This window comes from Malurus melanocephalus, unplaced genomic scaffold (genome assembly GCF_030028575.1).
Source record: "Malurus melanocephalus ecotype Western Australia unplaced genomic scaffold, MMel_1.1 scaffold_49, whole genome shotgun sequence".
NCBI classification, from domain to species: Eukaryota; Metazoa; Chordata; class Aves; order Passeriformes; family Maluridae; genus Malurus; species Malurus melanocephalus.
In genome coordinates this window covers 316913-338769 of record NW_026623281.1, presented here as the reverse complement: position 1 = coordinate 338769, position 21857 = coordinate 316913, and the positions used below count along the sequence as shown (strand labels likewise).

Below are 21857 nucleotides of genomic sequence, written 5' to 3'. Positions count from 1 at the left end.
AATGTTGGACCATATAGTAGAAAAACATCCTTATGGTATTGATTTTCAGAATTTGRAAAGATCAGACAGCAGTCTTATTAGTTAGCTGAAAACTTGGAAAAGTATTATTTTTGAATACTGTTTTCTCTTGTTCAGAGAAACATTCTCTGGTTATAATATTATCTACAGTTGACTTGTGTTACTGTAAGATTTTGCCCATGGTTCTGATGGCACTTCCTTGAACTGCTAAAATAGTATAATGATAACACTTGTGGTGCCATACTGCATCTCTTGACAAACGTTCTGTAACCCCATGGTAACAGTTTAAATGGAGTGATATTCAGAATTTTTAGTAAGAGAGGAAAATAGATCATTTGCTGTTTACTGGTGAACTTGAGATTTTCCTGTGGGCATATTTATCTCAGCCAAAGGAAGAATGGCACTTGACTAATCATCAATAAGCATTTACGCTATAGGATTCTGATCTGGAAAAAAAAAACCCAGAAAAGTCAAATGAGAAGAAAAATCCCTTTGTCTTTAGGGATGCTGCCCAAGAAGAGAAGAAATCTAAGTTAGTGAGTAAATCATTACACAGTCATTGTTCTGATCTAAGTATTACCTTTTACACCATTCTTTGGGACATTTATTTTGGGATTAGCTTTGTTTGGCTGCTTTTGTTTGTTTTTTTCTTTGCAGTGCTTTCTTTGGTTGTGACTCCCTTGTGCTAGGTGATGCCAGGTCATTTAAAAAGAGAGCACATCTGTCTTTTCAGGGCCCAGCCCTTTGTTCTTGACCAAGGCAAAATGAAGTTCCATAGCAGGCTTGGGCAAACAGACATGGCAGGCTGGAATGTAGTCTGTAATAAAATAGTTACTCAGAAGAGGGTTAGAGCAAAAGGCTACTGCTTTGTTTCTTCACAGATAAGTCTAGGGCGGGTGACATATATCCCAGTTTTTTTTTGGTTTTCCTATGTATCTTGTTGCAAATGGTATTTTTTTCTCAACCTTCTCTTGTACACTGCTAATGTGTACTAAGCTCTTTAAATATAGCAGCTACTACTACTACTATTGTCTTTCATTTTAGTTTTAAAGTAACAGCTTCCTAGGCATCAGTTATATTATCTTCTAGTGAATTTTTCAGTTAACAGTAGGATGGTAAAAAAGTTAATTTTTCCTTTTTTATGTCAGAATTAAATTAACATTAGTGCAACCCTGAGAAAGCAGGCATAAGTTTATTCCCTTTGATAGCACATGCAAAGGTTACATGCAGATTATCAGGTGCAGTTACAATCTTAAAACAGCAAAGATAGTGGTTAATTCTTATAGATGAGTTTGTAGGAAGCTGCCCTTGTTTAAGCAATACATATTGTGACAAATAATCCAAGAGTAGTTCATGACTGGCAAAACTGTGATTTTATATCTGGAAATTGATCTGYCATTGAAAATGCACCTTATCCTCATTAAAAGATTGCATAACATGCATCCTCTGTTATACAGGTATTGTCTCCCCACTTCCATCCAACCTCATTCTGTTCACTCCTGTTAAAACTCCATTTTGTGAGGAGGGTAGAGCGATGAGGTCTGACTTGTGCTGGAGATCTGTGCACAATGGCAGGCTGCATTCACATTCCCGACTAACTGAATCATTGAACATCAAGGCATTGAATATTTTACATCTCTTCGTGAAGACTCTGTTGTTTGGCATGTGAGGAGCGAGAACCAACTGGTGTCTAGTTCATTAGCAAAAGCAGGCTGGCAGCTGTTATGTTGATATTGCAAATAGTACTTTATCTGTCTGGGAATATAGCAGAGCACTAATTCTGTTTTTCTGTAGCRCAGATTAACTGATAATAACTCTTAAGAATAACCTGATTGTGGTCCCCCCACCTTTGTTTTTGAAGTATGAAAACAATTTGAACTCCTATGTTCAAAACCCTGGTATTCTTCTCTGCTTCTCTTCAAATCAATCTCTTTGACTAACATCTATTTGATTTTTATTACTGTTGGGCCTGTGTTAGCAATGAAGTATCAGTGCGTGAATGGACATAGAGTGTGTGTTCTTTGCTACTTCACTTGTATTTGGTATGGCACTCAGAGCAGTACTTAATCTCATGAGTTCCTTATATTTCCAGTTGAAGATGAGCAGCCGTCGACACTATCACCCAAAAAAAAGCAGCGAAATGGAGGCATGCGAAATTCACCCAACTCCTCACCCAAACTGATGAGGTAAGACTGTAAGAAACTCATATCTTCATCTCCTTTCTTTCTTCCTTCCTCCTCTCCTCCCCCCACATCAAAAATAAGGGGAGGGGGTGAAAAAAAAAGATTGTTAGATGGTTTCTGAAAGGCTGAAGTATTTATTCTGTCAGCTTGTCAGCAGTTAATGATAGAGCTGAAAAAAAATTCTGTCATGAAAAACAGTTTGAAAAGCTGTTTGAAAAATACATAGGCTTTAAAGTCTTAGCTGTCACCCTGTCCTGTCCATGTGTAGTTCTTAAACAGCAGTGGCACTAATGATAGCACTAACCAATCAGGGGAACTCATGTGGTTAGTTTGCCTCAGGCAATTCTCTTTTTGTTGGATTCCCTCTGAGTACTGTTTTCTGTACTTAAGGCCATATGTGAGATGTATCATCACAATCAAAAATGAACCTGAATATTACCTTCCTTTTATCCTGTCGATTGAAATCAAATTTCTGTTAATTGATTTAGACTGATGAAAAAGTCTAATAATATATGTACTTGCCAAAGCAAAGTTCAAAACTAACGCAGTTTTAGTCAAGCTAAAAGCACATTAATTATGAAATACAGGGATTTTTAAGAGGGTAGTATAYACTCTAAAAGTGGGTGATGAAAACAACATCTTGTTAGTGATATTTTTCCCCGGTTGCTATGTGTACATTATTTTACAATAATACTCCTCTGTATAACTATGTAGTTTCCTTCCATAGAACAAATTGCCTCTAAAAGATTTCTTAAAACTAAAACTGCAACAAGAAATTATGATCTATTAAAATATTTTGTCATTTGCATTMTACCTCACTGTGCTGCACCTTTTACCTGCTCAGGTCAGTCAGAATGGGATCCTTTAGCAGACATAGAGTTTCCAAAGAGGCTGTTCCTGCTCTGGTTTTGCATATCCTATGTGGCCAGGCTAGAACCTCAGTCCATAATTGTGTCCATAAACAGCATAGCAGAGATTTTCCACTGCGTGTGTACATATATACATATACACACACACACAGAAAAATGTAAACTTATTTTCATATATAAACAGACACATTCATGCAATTTGAGATTTATGTGTGTATAGCTGAGACTGCTCACAGAGGTTAAGCCAAAAAAAAAACCCAACCAAATATTTAGTTCTTTCCATATATAAAATCACTTATGTTTTTTATTATTGACAATGATTTTTTTTTCCTTTAAAGATTCTGGATACTGCTAGGTGATGTTTCTCTTTGTATTTCAGTCACTAGTCTGGAATTTTCTTTGGCCAGTTACAGAAGCATCCATATTTGTTTATTGTTTCTGCAATATAGGGCATATTCAAGGACGTAACTTCTACAAATCGTCTTCATCTCTGTTTAGACTACAGAACCAAAAGTGAGATTGATTCACAGAGGGAAAATGCACCCAGCTGAGGCTTTTTTTTTCCTATTGACCATCTATTTCTGTTAAATGTATCATTAAAAGTTCTCTGCTTTCCTGTTAGCTTAGCCTTGCCCAGATGACACTGATTTACATGCTTGTTTACAGTTTATGAGGAAGAATAAAATGAGCATACTGGGGAACTTCTCATTTTTATAGTGCCAGTTGTCATGCTAGCATCATTTGCAATTGACTTACCTTTGGGCAGTCCTCTTATCTGGTGCTAATAGTTTTAACTGCTTAAAATTTAAACATGTGGAGATTTCCCCCCTCATCTTCTCCCAAACCCTAATTTTGGGGAAGTAGAAGTAAAAAGAAAGAGAAGGAGAGAGAGAGAGAGAAAGAGCTGAAACATTTGGAGCTGAACACACTGTCCCTGTTTGCTATGTAAAGTATGCCTCATTTCTTTGATCTTGAGTAATAATAATTCTGGGGAGTTATACTGTTTTCATATGCTTCAAAGCTGTGTCAAAGTTTTGCTGCTTAAGGGTACTTCTTTATTCTATTGGCTCTTGGGTACTGAGATGACAGGTCCTCTGTACTAGGTGCAGGCTTTTTCAAGTCATAGCCTTCAGCAAAACATCAAATTACCAAATACAGGGTAACATACTTCTACACAAATGCCTTTCCTGTAGATATATTATACCATATATATTAAATACTTTAGTGTTACACGGTACATTTTATGTGCAATAGAAAGTGATGGTTTGAGGTAGCCTTAGGGGTACTTTTTTCCACAAGCAGAAAAAGCTAGTGTATACCGTATCAAGTATGGTTTTTACAGGACTTTCTGCCCGAAGGCCTTTGTAAATAAGTAATGATCAACAGATTGGCTGTGGGTTTTTGAAAAGCATGCCTGTGTCAGTTTGCATGATGGGGGAAGATTTTCAAAGTACAGCCTGCTTTCATTGCCTGCTGAAGAGGGACTGAGGGAGAGTAGTCGTCCTGAGCCTGAGCTGTCTGCTCGGTAGCACATCAGAATTGCTAAACACAGGTTGAGCAGTGAGTGGAGAACTTGCCAGGCTTCCAAATCCAGACATTGTTTTCTTCCTCTTCTCTGTTGCTGCTAAATTTATTCTCCAGCCCAGTGTTCKCACCCTCAGCCTCTCCCCAGACCCAACCGTCTCTTCGTTTTACACTTTATCTRCACTGACTTAACTTTGGTTCAAGGTGCTAAAAAAGACAAAGTGGATTGAATCAGAAGAGAGCTCTGTTAAGCTTTGTTTGTAATGGTCAAGCTCTTTTCTCCTCTCTGAAAAACAAAGGTGGACKGTATTATCTGCTATTTTGTGTCCTTGTAAATTACAGGAAGTGACAGGTACTTGCTTTCCCGCCCCGAAATCTTTAGTGTATGTCAGCTAGAAGTACCCAAGATGTAAATCAGCTAAAGCACTGTTATGTCTGTAGCTGGTATTTATCTTCAGAAGTTTTTTTTTTTTCTGAATTTGCTTTAAAAGCTCTTTTTTCAAGTCAACTTTGCCCCTGTCCCACCCGCCCAGAAATAGCTGGCAAACTCTTTCTCAGCTGTGGTCTTGGATCCAGAGGATCTAGAAAAATAATGGAAGAAATCTGGAGCATGGAAATTACAAATATGTGAAAAATTTATTTATAAATTGAAATCTGAATTGTGACTTTTGAATCGTGTTCTGAGCAGCCCTGCAGTTAAGATAACATTGAAAATGCTGCATAGGATTTAGATTCTCACAGTGGCAGAGCCATCAGGGAAGAGGATTTTATGCTATGACACGAAACTTTATGACTTCTGCTATCACTGGATTGGAACAGAGGATGGAAATGAGCCCAGGATTCCCTGGGCCCTCATGACAAGTGGTGAGAGAGTGGGAATTTTTGAGATTTACTAACACATAAGTAGAAATCTGCATTACCAAACATGATCCAGATAGATCGGAGACATCTTTTTTATGGCATCTTTTTGCTGACTCTAAATTACGATTAATTACTGACTGATGTAAATAGGTRACTGACATACAAATGCTCTTTGTGTACATCCCAGATGGTCCAGACTCACATCTAGGAAGTCACTGTTCTAACTGAATGGTGCACATCAGATATCATGAGCAGGATCACACTGATGCAATACTGGAAGAGTCTAATCAATCAGAAACAAATCCTTCAAATTCCAACAATGCCTACAAATTCCAAGTAACCAGAAAAATACTCAGCATTGTCGTGACAGCACTGTCATTTTTACCTGTTTTGCATCAGCAAAAGTCTGTCCCATTAGACCCACAAGAACTATAAAAAAAAATCTAACTCCAAGAGGAAAACATAGATACTTSTCCTGTTAAGATGTGAACACAAGGACATCCTGTTACAGTAAAAAGTAAAATTTAAATAGGAAATAGAAGGAAAAGGAAGGAAGGGTGSGAGTTGGAGAGTGATCACACATCAGGTGTCCTTCATGAGATGGAGAAGAAAAGCAGAATCAATCAATGCCTCTGGTATCGTGCAGCGATATCAGTCCCTGTTCATCATCTCAGTTGCAGGTTCTGATGCGTGTTATTGATGAGCAGTCCCATTAACTGTGAGGAGGCTATGTCGCCTGAATATCAAGTAGCAAAGCTAGTTTTTAAAAAAAATGTGTCATTTTGGATTCAGAATGACCAGCAAAAATGTGAAAAGCCCTGGATATGAATCAAAAAAGCCACTTAAATGATTGTTGCTGAGCCTCAAGTCCGTACTTAATGCTTTGGTAGCGCCTGCATGAGTGGAATACACTGACTTGAAGGAAATGTCAGCCCAGCTGAGTCAAACTACCTCTTAATGCAAGAACAAATAGCATATGACAGGGCCCAAGGGGCCTGAAGAGCAAACAAATAGTTTGTCCCTGTCCACTCTGGATGTGGTGGTGTAGTTGACATAGGCCTCTAGACAAGTAGCATACTCAGCAAAGGGTCATTATCATTAGTGTCCCTGATCACATAAGAATCAGAGGCATCAGAGGACACTGGGTGTTGCCAAGGAGAATTTTGTAAGCCTGAGGATTTTTTTTTGGTCAAGGATCTGAAATAATTCCCAACCAAATAATAAAACTTGCTCAGAAACTGTCAAGACCCAGCTAAATGACACAAAAAAAAAAGTGAGCTCTTTGGCATATGTTTCCAGAAGCCTAATGAGATKATTTATCTGAAGCTGAGGAGGAAACCTCCTGTCTTTTTCCTGAAGTTGGATATAATATTTTAAGTATATGAACAATGGCTGTGCACATTTATCTCCTCATCCCCCCACTAAGCCACATACACTTAAATGTACATACACATTTCTGCTAGTGCCACTCAACATGAATTTGTATTGCCTCTGCCATTGTAGTGCTGCGCTTCCATGAACTGAAACTGTGAGCTTTCTCACAGAAACCAAAAAAAAAAAAAAAAAAGAGAGATGACAGATTCAGGGAAGCGTTTTTCAAGCCAAAACTTGTAAAATAAGTTAACTCTGATCATTTGCCATGACTTCCTTAAACCAGACATGAAGGTAGGGCTTGAAAAGGTGAAATCCCACTGATGAGCCATAATAATGGTATATATTTACACCACTCAGCCTTGGAAATGTCCATCTTGTATTCTCAAATTTATATCCTGACCAAGCTGCAACCCTGCAGGTATATAACAGCACAATTCACTTCTTGATTCTGTTTTGCAAGTTCACTGTGGCCAACATGAACAACAGGAGTAGCTCAGTGATCGCTTTGTTACCTTACACCAGTTCTAAACAATATTGTAGAATTAACTTTTTTTAAATGATAGGTGGTAATATCTGTTAGCCTTCTGACTAATTTTTTTGAGGTTATTTGAAATCTTGCAAAAATTCTTTTTGGGATGAGAGAGCAGTGTTAGGAAAGGAAAGAATTTTCCAGTGGGAAAAACATACTATTTTGATGAAGTTCAGGGTAAGAGAAGATCCACTGAGATCAAGGCAGTGGAAATAAAAAAAAAATAGCTGTAAACTGTGTTTAAAGAAAAAAAATGTATTTATAAACATCGACTCGCAAAAGTGGCAGCTTTTATAATAATGTCCCACACTTATTTAAGTGACAAGAACACTCCTATATTTTATGATGCCACTTAACCATAGGTTTATTTTTTACAAATGAGAAATTATTTTTCAGGTACTTTCTCCTGTCCCTCAGAGAGTGCTAGTTCTGCAGCTTCAGGTGGTCTAAATAGGAAATATTAAGAACAAAGGATACTTTGACTGTGTGCCTTGTCTTCCCCTCATTAAATTTCTTATACAAAAGTATAGAGGTTAATTATTTTGTTATTTTTTTTTATGTGAGAAGCTTCAAGGCTTCATATTTCAGAAGCATATTCTGATCATGACCTTAGGTTTGATTTAAAAAGGAAGATTCTTACAGTACACAGCTTTATATCAGTGTTCTTAGTAGTCTTGATAAATTAATGTGAAATCTTCAGTAAGGCTTCTGAGAATAATAAAACCAGCAACATCTGGGCAGAGCAAGCGGGAAGGAAGGAGAATTAGCACTGTAATTCATTCCATAAGTTGAACAAGGCACTAGGTACCAACCACTGTATTACATATAGATTTTTTCCTAGATTTACGGAAAAAGTATGAGATTGTAATAATGTCAGGATAGCTTCTGAATATGACAATGAGASCATTTAGCAGTAAAATGMAGGTTTTCTTTCTCTTGTCACACTSGGTTTTCTTCTCTAAAGCCTGGTGCATCTGGGCACTGAATCCTTACAAATTTCATTTTGATTAACCTGTGAAAGGAAAGATCAGTGAGAGAGTGTCATTAGTGTAACACACATAGGCAACAAATTCTCATTACGACTTAATGCCATCCGCACCGACTGCAGGGTCACAGGGAATGGCTAATGGTAGCCGACAAATGTTGGGTGTATTAGTCACAAAACATTTGCTGAATTCCATCAGAATGTCGTGACAACCTTCATAGCTAGTCCCAGCGAGCTGCTGGAGTCGGTGGAGCTTTCCTGTGACAAGCCGTCACTCTGTCTTGGTTGAGCTTTATAGCTCCAGTCAAAGCAGTCAGAGAAGATTGAAGTGACACAGGCCCACTGAGTAAATAGTGAAACATGCAGCACATCATGAAATATTCAGCCAGGGTGTAAAAGCTCTAAATGCTTTTTCAATTATTAGCACCTGCACCGGCTGCCTACATCTAACACTAACAGCATGTTAATTGCCACAATTTGTTAGGGTAGTTGGAGGAGAAATTTTAAAGGCATGAGACATTCTTTAGCGTGTCTTCAGCTCCTCTCTTACCTTCAGCAAACCCACTCCTTCCTCCTAAAATTAAGCATCTGTGTGCATACACTTGCTAAGGCACATCCACATCACCATAAGTCAGGTATGAGAACTCAAAATTCCTGAACCACAGTCAGGGTGATTTTAAAGACCCTGAATCTTGTGCAGGAGACTGTTGAACATCTCTTTGYGTACAAAATCCAGATTATTATACCTACCTGAGAAAGGCACAGTTGCAGACTTTAACAAGCCCAGGTTAAASAGGAGTTGTGTTTTTCTCAGGTGTGGTTTGCCACTGACTTTATATAAGGAGAATTTTATTGGAGGGCAGAAAAAAAAATAACAAAGACATTATCTTACTAATGTTMAGACTAAGAGATTATAGTTTAATTTCTTACAACACCTCCCTGCTGGTCACACTATTATTGTTCCCAGTGCTCAGCACATGCAGTAGCTCCCCTGCAGATCAGGGAGGGTATGTTGCTCTASTACTCAGCTGCATGTGAATAACAGCAAGAGGGTTAAGTCAAGGGTGATATAATTCAAGGGTATGTTTAACAATGGACATTTAACCTTAGTCCTGAATGATCTTTTCAGTTCTGTCCATCCCCAGTCAGTACCCAAAAGTTTCAGACTCAAAACTTCCTATTTCCAGTGGTTATAAATGTGTGCTAGGGAAGCAGTGCTCTTTAAAATGTAATGTTGACTTCCTTGCGGTAGGTTTGCTGTAAGTGGGATTTATGGTTTTGCTTTAGGCTGTTRTCTTCCAGGCAAGCTTTGTGGGTTTGCAGCTGTAGCATGGCATTTAGCATCGTTTTCAAGTTTAATTGCACGTAAGTGGCATTATATGCTCTTCAAAACCTTGAAAAGATGGTRTTTTGCTCTTCATTTTAAGTCATGCGTATGTAATATCTGCCATAAGAACCAGAGGAGCTATTTTTAAACTGGGGTTATGGATGAGGGAAATTTAACTTTTGTTYCTTTCCTCCCATACAGGCTCTACAAGCCTGTCCTTTCCTAGCTGGAATGATCAAATGCTTTGGTCATTGCAAGTCATAAAAACCAACATCTCAATTAAAACAAATACTATTGATTTGTTGATTTACTTGATACAAAGTGCTTTTCTTCCTATGATTTGAATTCTTGAAGCAGATGACTGCAGGCCTGGAGAACATAATAGCTGCAGCATGAGTGTAAGCATTTCTGCAGTGACCTGCCAGTGTGACTCAAGCACAGYTTGACAGGGCCATCTTCAAGGATGAGGAGGCAGAGAGGCTCTAGAAACATYCAGTCCAGGATTTGGCTGTAAGGGCAGCAACTCTAATGCTTTGTGTAATATAAATTTTAATGGGAAGAGGGTRTCCAAATGCCTTAGGCAGATTTGACAGCTTTGGCCTCTCTGTGTGTCTGTCTTAATTATTTTTTAGTATTTGCAAAACAGGTTTAGATCATCTTATTAATAAGGATGTGTTTGTCCAAAGTGTAATAATATTTTATCACTGTTCTGATCAGTTCAGTTTTTAAGTACATAAGTCAATTTATCTTCTGCTACACATATCTGAGGACAAAGTTGTATCTCAGTAGCAAACGATTTCCAATGTCCATGGACTTCTTCAGGGACCCCTTTACTAAGAATGAAAAGACATTGGTTAAAAAGAGAATAAAATAACATCTTAGCCCAAAAAAATTAAATTCAATAAACACATTTATATATATAACCCTGCAGATTCTGAAACAGAATGTGGCTGGTCACATCACAGAGTCCTTCTCAGGCAATTGTCCATTCTCTAAGAGTAAAAATAGTAAAAACCCAAAATTATCCCTTAGCATACTCTYGTGTTATTTGTCCCATCTTGTTTGCTTCCTTTAAGGTTCCCATTTGCTGTTCTCCAAGCAGTAAAGCAAAGTCCAGCAGTTTCTGATACTGCAAAGAAATGCATGCATTGATTAAAAAAAAAAACCCAAAAATCCTAAAGTTTGGGTGTTTTTTTTAAAATCAAAAATCATTACCTAAAACTTCAAGAGGGAGTTATATCTGATGATTCACATTCTTTGTTCTTCCCTCAGCTCACTTTTGTTTAAGCCTAAAAWATCCTAATAAACCTTTGGCACAAGCTACTTTGGATGTTCCCTTTTAGGATGCAAAACCCAAAAGAACYACACTACGCTTTAAGCACTCACACTCTAAAAATTGCCTTAAACCTCAAGGCAGTTGACCATAAATTGATTTCAAATATCTGTTACCACCTGGTTTGTTATAACATTCCTTTCAAATTGTATCATTTTTGTGAATAATTTTTGCCACTGGGATTAGAGTGTCACTAAATTTTCATTTGTGTTGAAGCTTCAGATGATCTATTTAATTTTAAATCTCAGTGCAGAAAGGAAACACTGATTGGAAAAAAGTAGAATGTGGYGTTTTATAAAAATAAATTTATTATTTATTTTTTAATAYTAATATTATTTATTTTTCTGATAAAGGGTGGGGGAAAAGATAATTCCTTCTTATATGTGCTTGATTTCTGAGAGGAAAGGAAGGTGATTTGACTGGTGAACTTTGCTTTTGTTTCAGTGCTCCTCTAGAAAACCTCAGGAAAAAATGTTTTGTGAAAGTATTGGGGGGAAAAAAGCCCTAACCCTAAAACAACAGAAAGAAAAACATTTCTCTCTGGAAACTCCTGARGGTTCCTAATTTTTGGCACACTTTCTGATTTTTGAAACACATACCTAACRCATTCCATTATAAAAAAATACCTGAGACAGAGCACCACTAAAYGTTTGAACATTAGTACATTCTTCAAATGGAAGTGTGGTCCCAGTTGCAGACCTTATTGTTATTATCAGCTCTGAGCTGGTGGGGAATGCCCACTGAGCAGCATCTCAGCTATCAGTCAAAACTGCCGTGGCTGCAGCTTACTGCTGGATGGAGGAAGAGAATGCAGAGTCTAGACATTTTCCTAGAAATTAAAAGAAAAAATCAGTAACAGAACAACAATCAAATCCCCACAACAAACTCCTTTGCAGCTTTTTCTGCAACAAAGAGAGGGAGCACATTTTCTCTTCTCTGCTTCCTACAAGAGAGGGAGCACATTTTTCCAAGGCCTGTCATTATTCAGCTTGGAGTAGCGTCAGAGCCTGAAGGTAGTCCACTGGAGTTCCTCTGCTGCCAGTGGGTTATAGTGAAATCACTAAACTGTATCTCTGCTGAGAGAATGTAAAAAYTTCGAAAACATAGTGTTTCWTTTTTCCAGATGAGTCTGAYTTGTGTCTTTGCCTTGTAGGGCATKGATTGTCTTAAAGCATGAGAAGATTCTGGTTTAAATGGAACATTGTATTAATAGTTCCTCAACTTGTTTGGAACAACTTTCTTTGGAGCTGACCCTGTCTGAGTGAAATGAGTGAGAATTTTCCACTCATTTCAATAGATGTGTAATAATTGACTATAAAACTACACTAACTGATCACCCTGACTGAATTTGAGATTATACCTTTCAAAGGAATGCAGGTGTAACTGTTGGTTGCATGGTAACTCAGCACACCATATTCAGGGTAAATTTACCTGTATCACACACTGTGTTCAGAGTCTGTTTTTACAGACCATGCACAACAGAGGCTCTCACCACCGTGTGCTGGTTCAAATGCTTTAAAAGCAGGAAACTTTCCAGTTTCAAGAGCTCAGACAATATGGGCATTTCTTTAACAGGCTTCAAAGGGCAAACTGCTTTAAAATTAGGATGCCTGTGTCAGGGTACTTAGCGTATTCTTACATTGCAAACACTTTCTACTCTGAAATGTTCCGTTCTATATCAAGATATTTCAAGCATTCGTGACAAAAATCTGYGGTAAAGACTGTGGCTTTCCAGACAAAGCACTGTTAAATCATGCTAAGTATAAGATTTTAGGGTCAGTTTACCCTGTACCTTGTGAATACAGTTCTTCTAGTGCTATTGTATAATGCAGTCACTTAGGGGTCTTCAGCAGCATCTGAGAGTGTTGGAGTCACTTAGTACTTAGCTTAATGTTTGATTTTAGCATATAAATTAAAGAACTGTGTGTGCCTGTGCTTAGATGTAGCTATATACTGGAGAGCAAGTTCATAAAAATGTCTTTCATTTGCTTCTCCTTTGAGAAGCCTCGTGCTTTAAAATGTTGCTGCAGAAACACTTASAAGGTTATCACAGGTAGAGTTGTCAGAGAAAATGGACATTGTTGTTTGGTATTAAAATCATGTATTCCAGATGTGGGCATTTGTTAGTCAGTCTGCTCTAAAATGACATACTGTTGAATCTTTAAAGGGCTTCAGTTTGGGAAAGCAAAATATGATTGGGCAAATTGCTAAAATATTTAAAGTGCAGCCTGTTAAAGCTTTTACTGTGAAGAGCATCACGTCAGAAGTTGTATGTGGTAAAAGCAAGTAATTGGCTTTCCATACTTCTGCCAGTCAGTCAGCATGGGGCTCTGTTCCTATCCTTCTACTTCATTGCAGATGCCTATAGCAACTTCGATATTTATTTCAGAGGGGTGGGACTGGAAAGAAAAAAATCTTGTATGGGTGAGGTGGTATCAGAAAACCCTATTTAAAATTAAATGTTTATTGGTCTAGAAGAGTACAGAAAATCTTTGAAACTGCATCCAAAATGTAGAAAAATTTTTTTTTCTGTGCAGCTTTTGTTTAAAAAGGTCCTTATTGAAAGCATGTTAAAGTGTAAATACATTTCAYTTTTTTTTACTTTTATCCCTCTTTGTACACAGCTCTTGGGATATCTTTCCATCCATAATTCATAATATTTTCCATTTATGTTGTCCTCAACTTGTTTTTCCCCAGGCATGACCCCTTGTTAATTCCTGGCAATGAGCAGATTGACAATATGGATGCCAACGTGAAAAAATACGACTCTACMGGGATGTTTCATTGGTGTCCAGCCAAAGATATTGAAAAGGTCATTTTGGTAGGTATTGATGATAAGTTGTGTTTGAAAAAAGTTATTTAAACCACAGAACTGATGCCTAATGGATTAATAAATTAGTCTCAAATATCRCAAAATTCAGTGTATTGAAATCAGGAGCACCAAGTGATGAACCTGAAAGCAGGATTTTGATGAAAAGATTTTGATTGCATAAATGTTTATGCCACTGCAACAGTACAAATTCATGCAGGATAGGGAATTTCTTTCTTATAAGCTAAAATTTGCATATTTGGTTTAAATCKTTAGAGAATAAAGATTAGAAAAACTTAAATGCTTGCATACCCCATTTTTCTTTTTTTTGCACAAGGCGGTAATGATTCTAACACAGGCACATATTGTTTTGACTTACCTCTTATTTGTTCATGTTTTATTAATTATTGTTAATTGATTTTTTAATTAATTTTGCTTAGAACTTCTCTCTCAATTCCCACGATTTCAAGATGCCCAAATAAGCCAGAGCAAGCAGTGCTGCTGCTGTGACTCTAGCATGTTGCAGTGAGCCTTGTCTATGTTTGTTGCATTTCTCCTAACTGGGAAATCCATCAAACTGACTCGAGTCATTAAAAATAATTAGGAGGCCTATCACAGTCCATTTTGAAAGTTTATGCCACTTGTGTTCATGTACTCATACCTAAGAAAGAGTAGCAAGTACCCAACCCCAGATCTCGTGCGCAAAACTGATTATATTTGAAATGAGCTCCCTGGTGGATCTTCACTTTGTCGCACTTGATAAAGCTTTTTGTGAGCCTGCTCTCTCAGACTTTGCTGCACCGTGGCATGGTGTAGCCAACGATGGTGGCAGCCCCAGTAATTCCAGCAATCAGGGGTTAAAAGCTTGTCTCCAGCTCTCCTCGGGGGTTTCTGTAATAACTCTGACATTGCCTGGAATTGCAATATYGGTGTTTTAACAGTCAAGCAGTTCCAAATTTTGGAGATGGAGCTTTGAGATGGAGTTTGCCTGAACAGCTTTAAATGGTGTCATTTATTTGTAATCAGCAGGCAAAAAGGGGTAGCCCTGCTTTACAATACTTTGTAATAGACAGAGATAGAAGTGTGCCTTTGTGTTATAAACACATTTTAGCTGACAAAATACATGTTGCCCTACTTTGAAAAGTGTTCCTCCAAAAATGGTCATCTTCTCTTGGTTATGCCATGTTAGTTTTTTTCCACTATCAGCCTGTGAATTTGCAAGTCTGWCCAGGTTCTCTCTGCATCCATAAGGACACTGCCAGCAAAATGCTTCCCTACACCTTTCCAAACTCACAGTCCACAATTTATGTCTACATTCATGTCTATGCAAATTTAATGCTGTCCTTAGAGACCACGCAAGTACAAATTAGTGCATAATTTGAAGATGATGGGATTTCCCAGGTTGTCTTCTAATTGATACTTGATGATGCCTCAATCAGAAAAGAATTAATTTTTCTGCCCAAGATGTGTTTTGGCTCTGATGTTCCAGCAGTATCAGGTAGTAAGAAAGGGGTTTTTGCCATATATGGCTACATACAGATTTATGACTAGAGAATGAAGTATGTATTTTTTACATACTTGCTTTCAAGACTTGGTCTCTGTCTTGTAAAGTCTGAATGTTTCAGATGCATGGACAGAGGATGGGACAATTTACATGCTTCACTTGAGGATTCACTCACAGCTTCTGCTGTTTGAAGGGCCAAGATGCCTATCTTGGTCAAGCTCTATGAAAATCAGTGTAATTGCCCTGGAGAAATTGAAAGCTCATGCATTTTTTAACTGATGAGAAAACTTCTAATCAGAGTTTCCATTCTTCTGACATAATGAGCCTGTAACTGCTGCATATTCCAATCTGTACTGCACATCACCATGCTTCCATAGTTTAGAAAAATGACATATGCTATGGATAAGTGAGAGGAAAATTGTGCAGTTCGCCACTGTTCTAGTGGCAAAACTTTCTGTGTAATGGTGATGAGTGTACAACATCTTGGCAATATGGTATCAGTGGATCTCCAGCTACTTGATGGAGCACAGCAATGCCAAGACTGGCTCCACAAGTTAAGGTCGTTTTTGCCTTGTGGCTTTATTTAATCATCTTGGTGTTTCTGTTGCCTGCTCAACAGACCTAAACAATGCTGAAATCATTGCAAAAATTTATTCTTTCACTGAGACAAGAAGATAATTCTGGACATGGTTTAAATATTCTCCATGAGACCTTTTTCCTCAGTATGTCCAATTGGCCTGAAAATTTAGTATTAGTCAGAAACTTGCCCTTTATTTTCTCATGGAGAGAATTTCTGTGGAGTGTAGTGGGTATCCATTGCATAGCAGAGCCATGCAGAGCATCCATGGGTTGCTTCTCAGAGTAACAGCAGCTTGTCCTGGAATAAGAGCCTTGACTCTAACAGACTGTGGACCTCAATTCACAGGATCTGAGTAGCATCACAAAGCCCTATTAGGACCACTGGACCCTCAACATTTTCCTTTTGAAATTAGTCCAGAAAAAATGCAACTAGTGATTTTTCAACTAGGGCATGATTTTGCATCTCTTTTCTATGATCCTTAGCTAAACCTGTGGTATTTTGATTGTCACCAGAGTCACAATCCTCATGTGCAGAAACTTATACGAGACCAGAATTTGGTCCAGTACAATGTCTTGCTAAATGCCAAAGGATTTGCTAACAAGAAATTTATTTTTTTCTGCTGAGCACATTTAATTATAGATAAATGAGCATAAAATGAACAGCTGTTATCAAACTGCTTCTTTGTGCATGAACAATATTGACAGTTGTATTTCTCCTGGTTTTAAACTCAATATATGATTTAAGATTCCCTTTGTTTCATTTTTCCCTTGTCTTTTTGTTTTGTTTTGTTTGTTTTTTTTTTAGACTCGAAGTGAAGCAGCGATGACAGTTTTAAGTGGGCATGTAGTCGTTTGCATATTTGGGGATGTTAAATCTGCTTTGATTGGATTAAGAAATTTAGTGATGCCATTACGAGCCAGCAACTTTCACTACCATGAACTCAAGCACATTGTGTTTGTGGGTTCACTTGAATACCTGAGAAGGGAATGGGAGACACTGCATAACTTCCCCAAGGTTTCAATCTTGCCTGTAAGTTCAAAAGCCATATTATTGATACTTTGTTATTTAGGACACCGACTGGACAGATTCGTATTGACTTTGATCTTAGGCTTTTTTACTTTTGTCTGCTTATAGGCCTGAGGACTTAGATTTTCCCTTTACTGTGTCTATGAAAGCAGAGCCCTGTGAGACCTTATTAGAAGATATTTGCTGCAGTGTTTGGTTCCTCGTCATCCTCATCAGATGAATTTCAGCTGCTATCAGATGTATTAGCTGTGTTATGTATTGAACATTCACTGTAGTGCACTGCATGGGGCTGGTTCTGATCTTGTGATTTCCCTGACAGAATGACAGGAGTTATTTATGATATTATTTATGTATTTATATCCACAAAACCTTTGAAAAAATTACTGTTACTCTATCTAAGTAATATTTATGTGTGTTCATAAAGACTTCTTGTGGACTTTATAGGGAACACTGCCATGGCATTTCAGTTCAGAGTCCTGCTTGGAAGTGTAGCAAAATCCTGATCCTTTTAAATCAATGAAAAGCTCCTATTGATTTTAGTAGGCACAACCACTAGAACCACAAAGGTCCTTTTTCTCCTCTATATCATTAGGATTCACTCATGTGACCAAAATGTAGAATCCAGAGCTGCAGGATAATAAATGCAGCAATCCAAACTGCTGATCATAGGTGACCATAGCTATAAATGACAAGTGGGAGCCCATGGTATAGGTATGAAAGAAAATGTTCTTTTTTATATAGTAAAGTTAGTTTAGACTTTTTTTTCAGAATGAAAAATTATAAGTAGGTGAGTTCTTGATAGTTATATTTCAGCAGTTAAAAATAAATGAATCAATGATGGATGTAACCTTAACTGACTAATTGGGAAAATAGCTATAGAATGAAAGGACTGTCTTTGCTTTTTGATTAATTCAGACTGTAGGTCTTTGTTACTGTAAATGCAGTTTTAGTGTTAGCCCTTGGCATTTTGCTGTAATCTGATCCAACAGATGGTGTCACAAGATTCTCTGCTGTCACAAAAATGGTGTCAATATCAGATTTGGTCAGTTAATATCCTCTTCTTTCTGCCAATTCCTTTTAATTCCAGTCACTGTGAAGGCTAAAGACTGAGGAATCAGAATTAAATTGATAATACTGTTGAACTACCAAGCAGAATAGAATCCTGCTACTGCTGCCAGTATATAATGTGTATCCATTATTATAATGAGTTTTTGGAAAGTTTCAATTCTGAATTCTGAAGAGGCGTTAAAGAAATGCTTTACTTTCCCCAGTTTACACCAAAATTCAGAATAGCCTTAGATTAATTTTGACATGAACAGTTTAGTTAGTTGATGCACCTTTAAAAATACAGAATTTTATAAAGGATTTGTATCTGACGTAGTTATCCAGGGYAGTGAAGATCACACAGACTTCATTACTGTTTTTTACATTTTTTTTCCAGCCTATCTGGTTCAAAATGATGATGTAAAGTTAAAAATAGCAGCATTTTTCTAATCTAATTGTACTAATTTTAAAATTTACTTAAGTTTCTGAGATTACACTTGTAGGAAATGTGTCAAAGAGAGGCCGCTTTTCTACTTCTCTGTGCTTTGGTTCACAAGGTAAAACTTGCTGCTGATAATCTGATGGAGATGTGGTTACAGCTGGATATAAAAACATTTGTCCAGGTTTAAAAAACGAAAAGTGGAATTGAAAGTCTGTATTAAAAGAGGCCTTTAAGCTGCTGAGTAAACTCTTAAAAAAGTAGACAAATGCCAATTTTATATATCCTCAGGCAGCCTTAATTCTGTCCCTTTGCATAAAATCATTAGGAGTGAGCCTTTAATTAATTACATGATTGCATATTATTTTTCCCCACAGGAATCCTGCTTCACTTGGTGCACAGTGCAGACACAAAGGGCAGGATTAAGGTGGCCAGAATAATCATATTCTAACTTTTCAGCAGTTTATACTGAAATAATATCTGTTTGATACATATTGKTTTTTTGCAAGGTTTCGTGCCTCAAATTATTGAAAGTTACATGGAATAATTAAGCTGGAAATCACTGAATAAGAATTGAGCTCTTCCTTCCCTGTGTGCATTTTAAATTCACTTTTTCATTGAGAACTCTCAGTGGAGTTCAGATGTTCACCATGAGTGATCAGGAGATGGAAGAGCAGGGTCTTGACTTGGTTTTATCAGTCGCTGTGTGACAAGGGGACAGTTATGTCTGCTCATCATTAGGGTCTTTGGCTACCAAACCATGTGAGGCAGCAGAGCAGAATCTAGTTTCCATTTAAAAAAAGGTCTTTTTCCTGGACYTTGCAGCCCCTCTGACATAGACTTACTATTCTGTAACTACAGTTGAGGACTGCTGGATGTGAAAGGCAAGTGTAATTTTAAACAAAAAAAAAAAATTATATTATGCATCATATCTCAGTTCTTTTAACTATGAAGAAGATCCACAGGCTAGAACAACATTTTATTTTCATGATTGCATTCTCTGATTGAGAGCTGAGGAGCAGGGAATGTTGCAGGAGTTGTGCCCATTAGGATAAAGTCCTGCTTTTGTTTCAAAGGGTTTAATCACGCAGCTTTGAAGATCAGTGTGTTTTCCTTCTGGAAGCACCYAAAGCGTGCTTTGAAAAGGATTAACCTTTTCTGTGTATTGCTTTAGGTAGAAAAAATAGCTTTATCCTGATTGCATTTCAAATGTGCAGGACACGTAATGYTTTCCTCTTTAAATTGCTGTTCTTTTGCCCAAGACCATTGTGACTTGGTAGTAGATAAATAGACATTTAAAACACCCCGCTTGTTATATTCAGAGAGCCAGAGGTTGCCACATGATAGCAACTTAAATCAAGACAATTTCAAGTCACCGATGAGATGTAGAATGCTGGCATTATTCCTGTTTCTTGTTTGTTAGTAAKAGCTTGACTGAGTATTGAGACTGAACCTAAAATGCTGCCATCAGCACCAACTACCCTTTAGATTAGCACACATCTCCTATTCCCTGGCACATAGTTAGACCAGCTTAATGTCAGAGCATAAAAAAGATACTTGTTAAATAATTTCCCAAAGCTCCTTCTCAATCTTTAATTTGTTTTTCTTTTTTCCCCTCTTCTGCACCCCCCCTTTTTTTTTCCCTGTGCCGAAGGGTACGCCATTAAGTCGGGCTGATTTAAGGGCTGTCAACATCAACCTCTGCGACATGTGCGTTATCCTGTCAGCCAATCAGAATAATATTGATGATGCTTCGCTGCAGGACAAGGAATGCATCTTGGCGTCACTCAACATCAAATCTATGCAGTTTGATGACAGCATTGGGGTCTTGCAGGCTAATTCCCAAGGTAAGGACTGCCCTATAATACTTCTCTGCAGTGCCTACAGGGGACAGGACCTGGCAGGAAGAATATCCCTCACTCAGTAATTCAAAGAGCCCTACATCAGCTCGCTTGACAGTTAAACCTGCTGATTGGTGTGATGGCTCTTAAAGGGACAGCCTCGTAGTTTCTGTGCTGCATCACAAAGCACATCGTTCAGAGTGAAAGTGAAAATGAATGAACGTGAAACTGGCGTTTTCTCAATTTTAAGATTTGCCTAGGTAATATAGAAAACCATCGTTTTCTCACTGTGGCTTTCTTACAGGGGGAGTTGCTGTTATATAACCAATGATACCTTGCAGTTATTGTTTGGAATACCTGAAACTGCTGTCTAATAAAATTTCTTTTTCATAAAACACATCAAAACCACAGAGAAAATACAAGTTTGAGTAATACAAGCCAGAAAGTAAAATAAAAAGAGCAAGAACTTCAAATTTTCTTTACAGCTCTGGTACCGTCTTGTTCAAGAAGCCACTGAGAATTAACTCAAAGCTGATTTCTTCCCATGGTTTGACATGTACTSATCCCATTTAAGGACATTGAACAAAATCCTTCAGTCTTTCCTGAGMGTAGGGGACAGATTCATAGGTRGCCAAAGGCTATTTTRCACCATCTGTGCCTGTGCAAAGCAGCTGCAAAGCAGTCATAAGCACCCTGGCAAAGACCATCAGTGTGAAAACAATCATCTTCCCATCCCTGAAGGGTCTTGCAGTTTATGCAGCTGAAGTCCTACCTTTGATAAACCTATTAACTGCTGCAGTAAATATTCCCTCTGGATCTAGTTCTGCTATAAATGTAGGTGGAAAGGATTGTGCTTTGGTCTGCAGTTTCCCTGTGAGCCTGATCTAGAGATAGTTTTCCCTCAAGGTCTGTGAGAACTAAGATTAAGTTTAGATTTTCCTCTTTACACTCTAATCAGGAAATAGGAATTATGTGCCAAAAATCAGAGGCCGCAGTGTAGCTTCTCGAACATAGAAACTTGAACAGAGAAAATTTTTTCTTAGAATCCGCAGTAAAATGGTGGATTTTAATACTGAAATTAAATTGTACCAGGAAGGTAAAAGTTTGAAATTTTCAAAGTCAAATTGGACAGTTCTCTGGATGAAAAGTAGATTTAGAGAAGAAGAGGAAGAGACTTGTTGTATTCAATCCCATGAGTGTTCAAAGTTTGGAAATAATATAACTCCAAATATTTTAGAGTTCTTTCCCTATAACTTTGTGAGACTCATTTGGTCACACTCTGATAGCTCATAATCATGATAAGAAAATTCATTGCAGAAGTGGAAGACAGGCATAGGAGTTCCTTGTTTCACTAATTTAGGCCTGGGATTTGAAATCCTGTGTCTCAAAACTAAATCTGCACGTTCACTCCCAGGCTAATGGCTGTTCTCTGATGAATCTCTCTCAGTCTCCTACCACACACAGAATAAAAATAATCAAGAATCTCTTCTTGACCATGAGCTGAGAGAATTTTCCTCTTAGATGTTAGAGAAATGTCAGAGATGTTTCCAGCACCTGTCTGTTGTATTTTACCTTTGGGAGCACACAGGATCTTAGACCACCCCACAGTGA

General features: G+C 37.7%; 1 protein-coding gene across 19 annotated transcripts in view; it reads left to right on the top strand.

Annotated features, from left to right (window-relative positions):
* Positions 1 to 21857, top strand: part of KCNMA1 (potassium calcium-activated channel subfamily M alpha 1) — a 380586-nt gene that overhangs the window by 319955 nt on the left and 38774 nt on the right. For all 19 annotated transcript variants that reach the window (XM_057365171.1, XM_057365170.1, XM_057365167.1 and 16 more), the window contains 4 exons: positions 2111 to 2204; positions 13701 to 13824; positions 16701 to 16925; positions 20060 to 20252. In XM_057365171.1, the coding sequence (XP_057221154.1) occupies positions 2111 to 2204; positions 13701 to 13824; positions 16701 to 16925; positions 20060 to 20252 (636 nt within the window). The remainder of the gene's footprint in view (positions 1 to 2110; positions 2205 to 13700; positions 13825 to 16700; positions 16926 to 20059; positions 20253 to 21857) is intronic.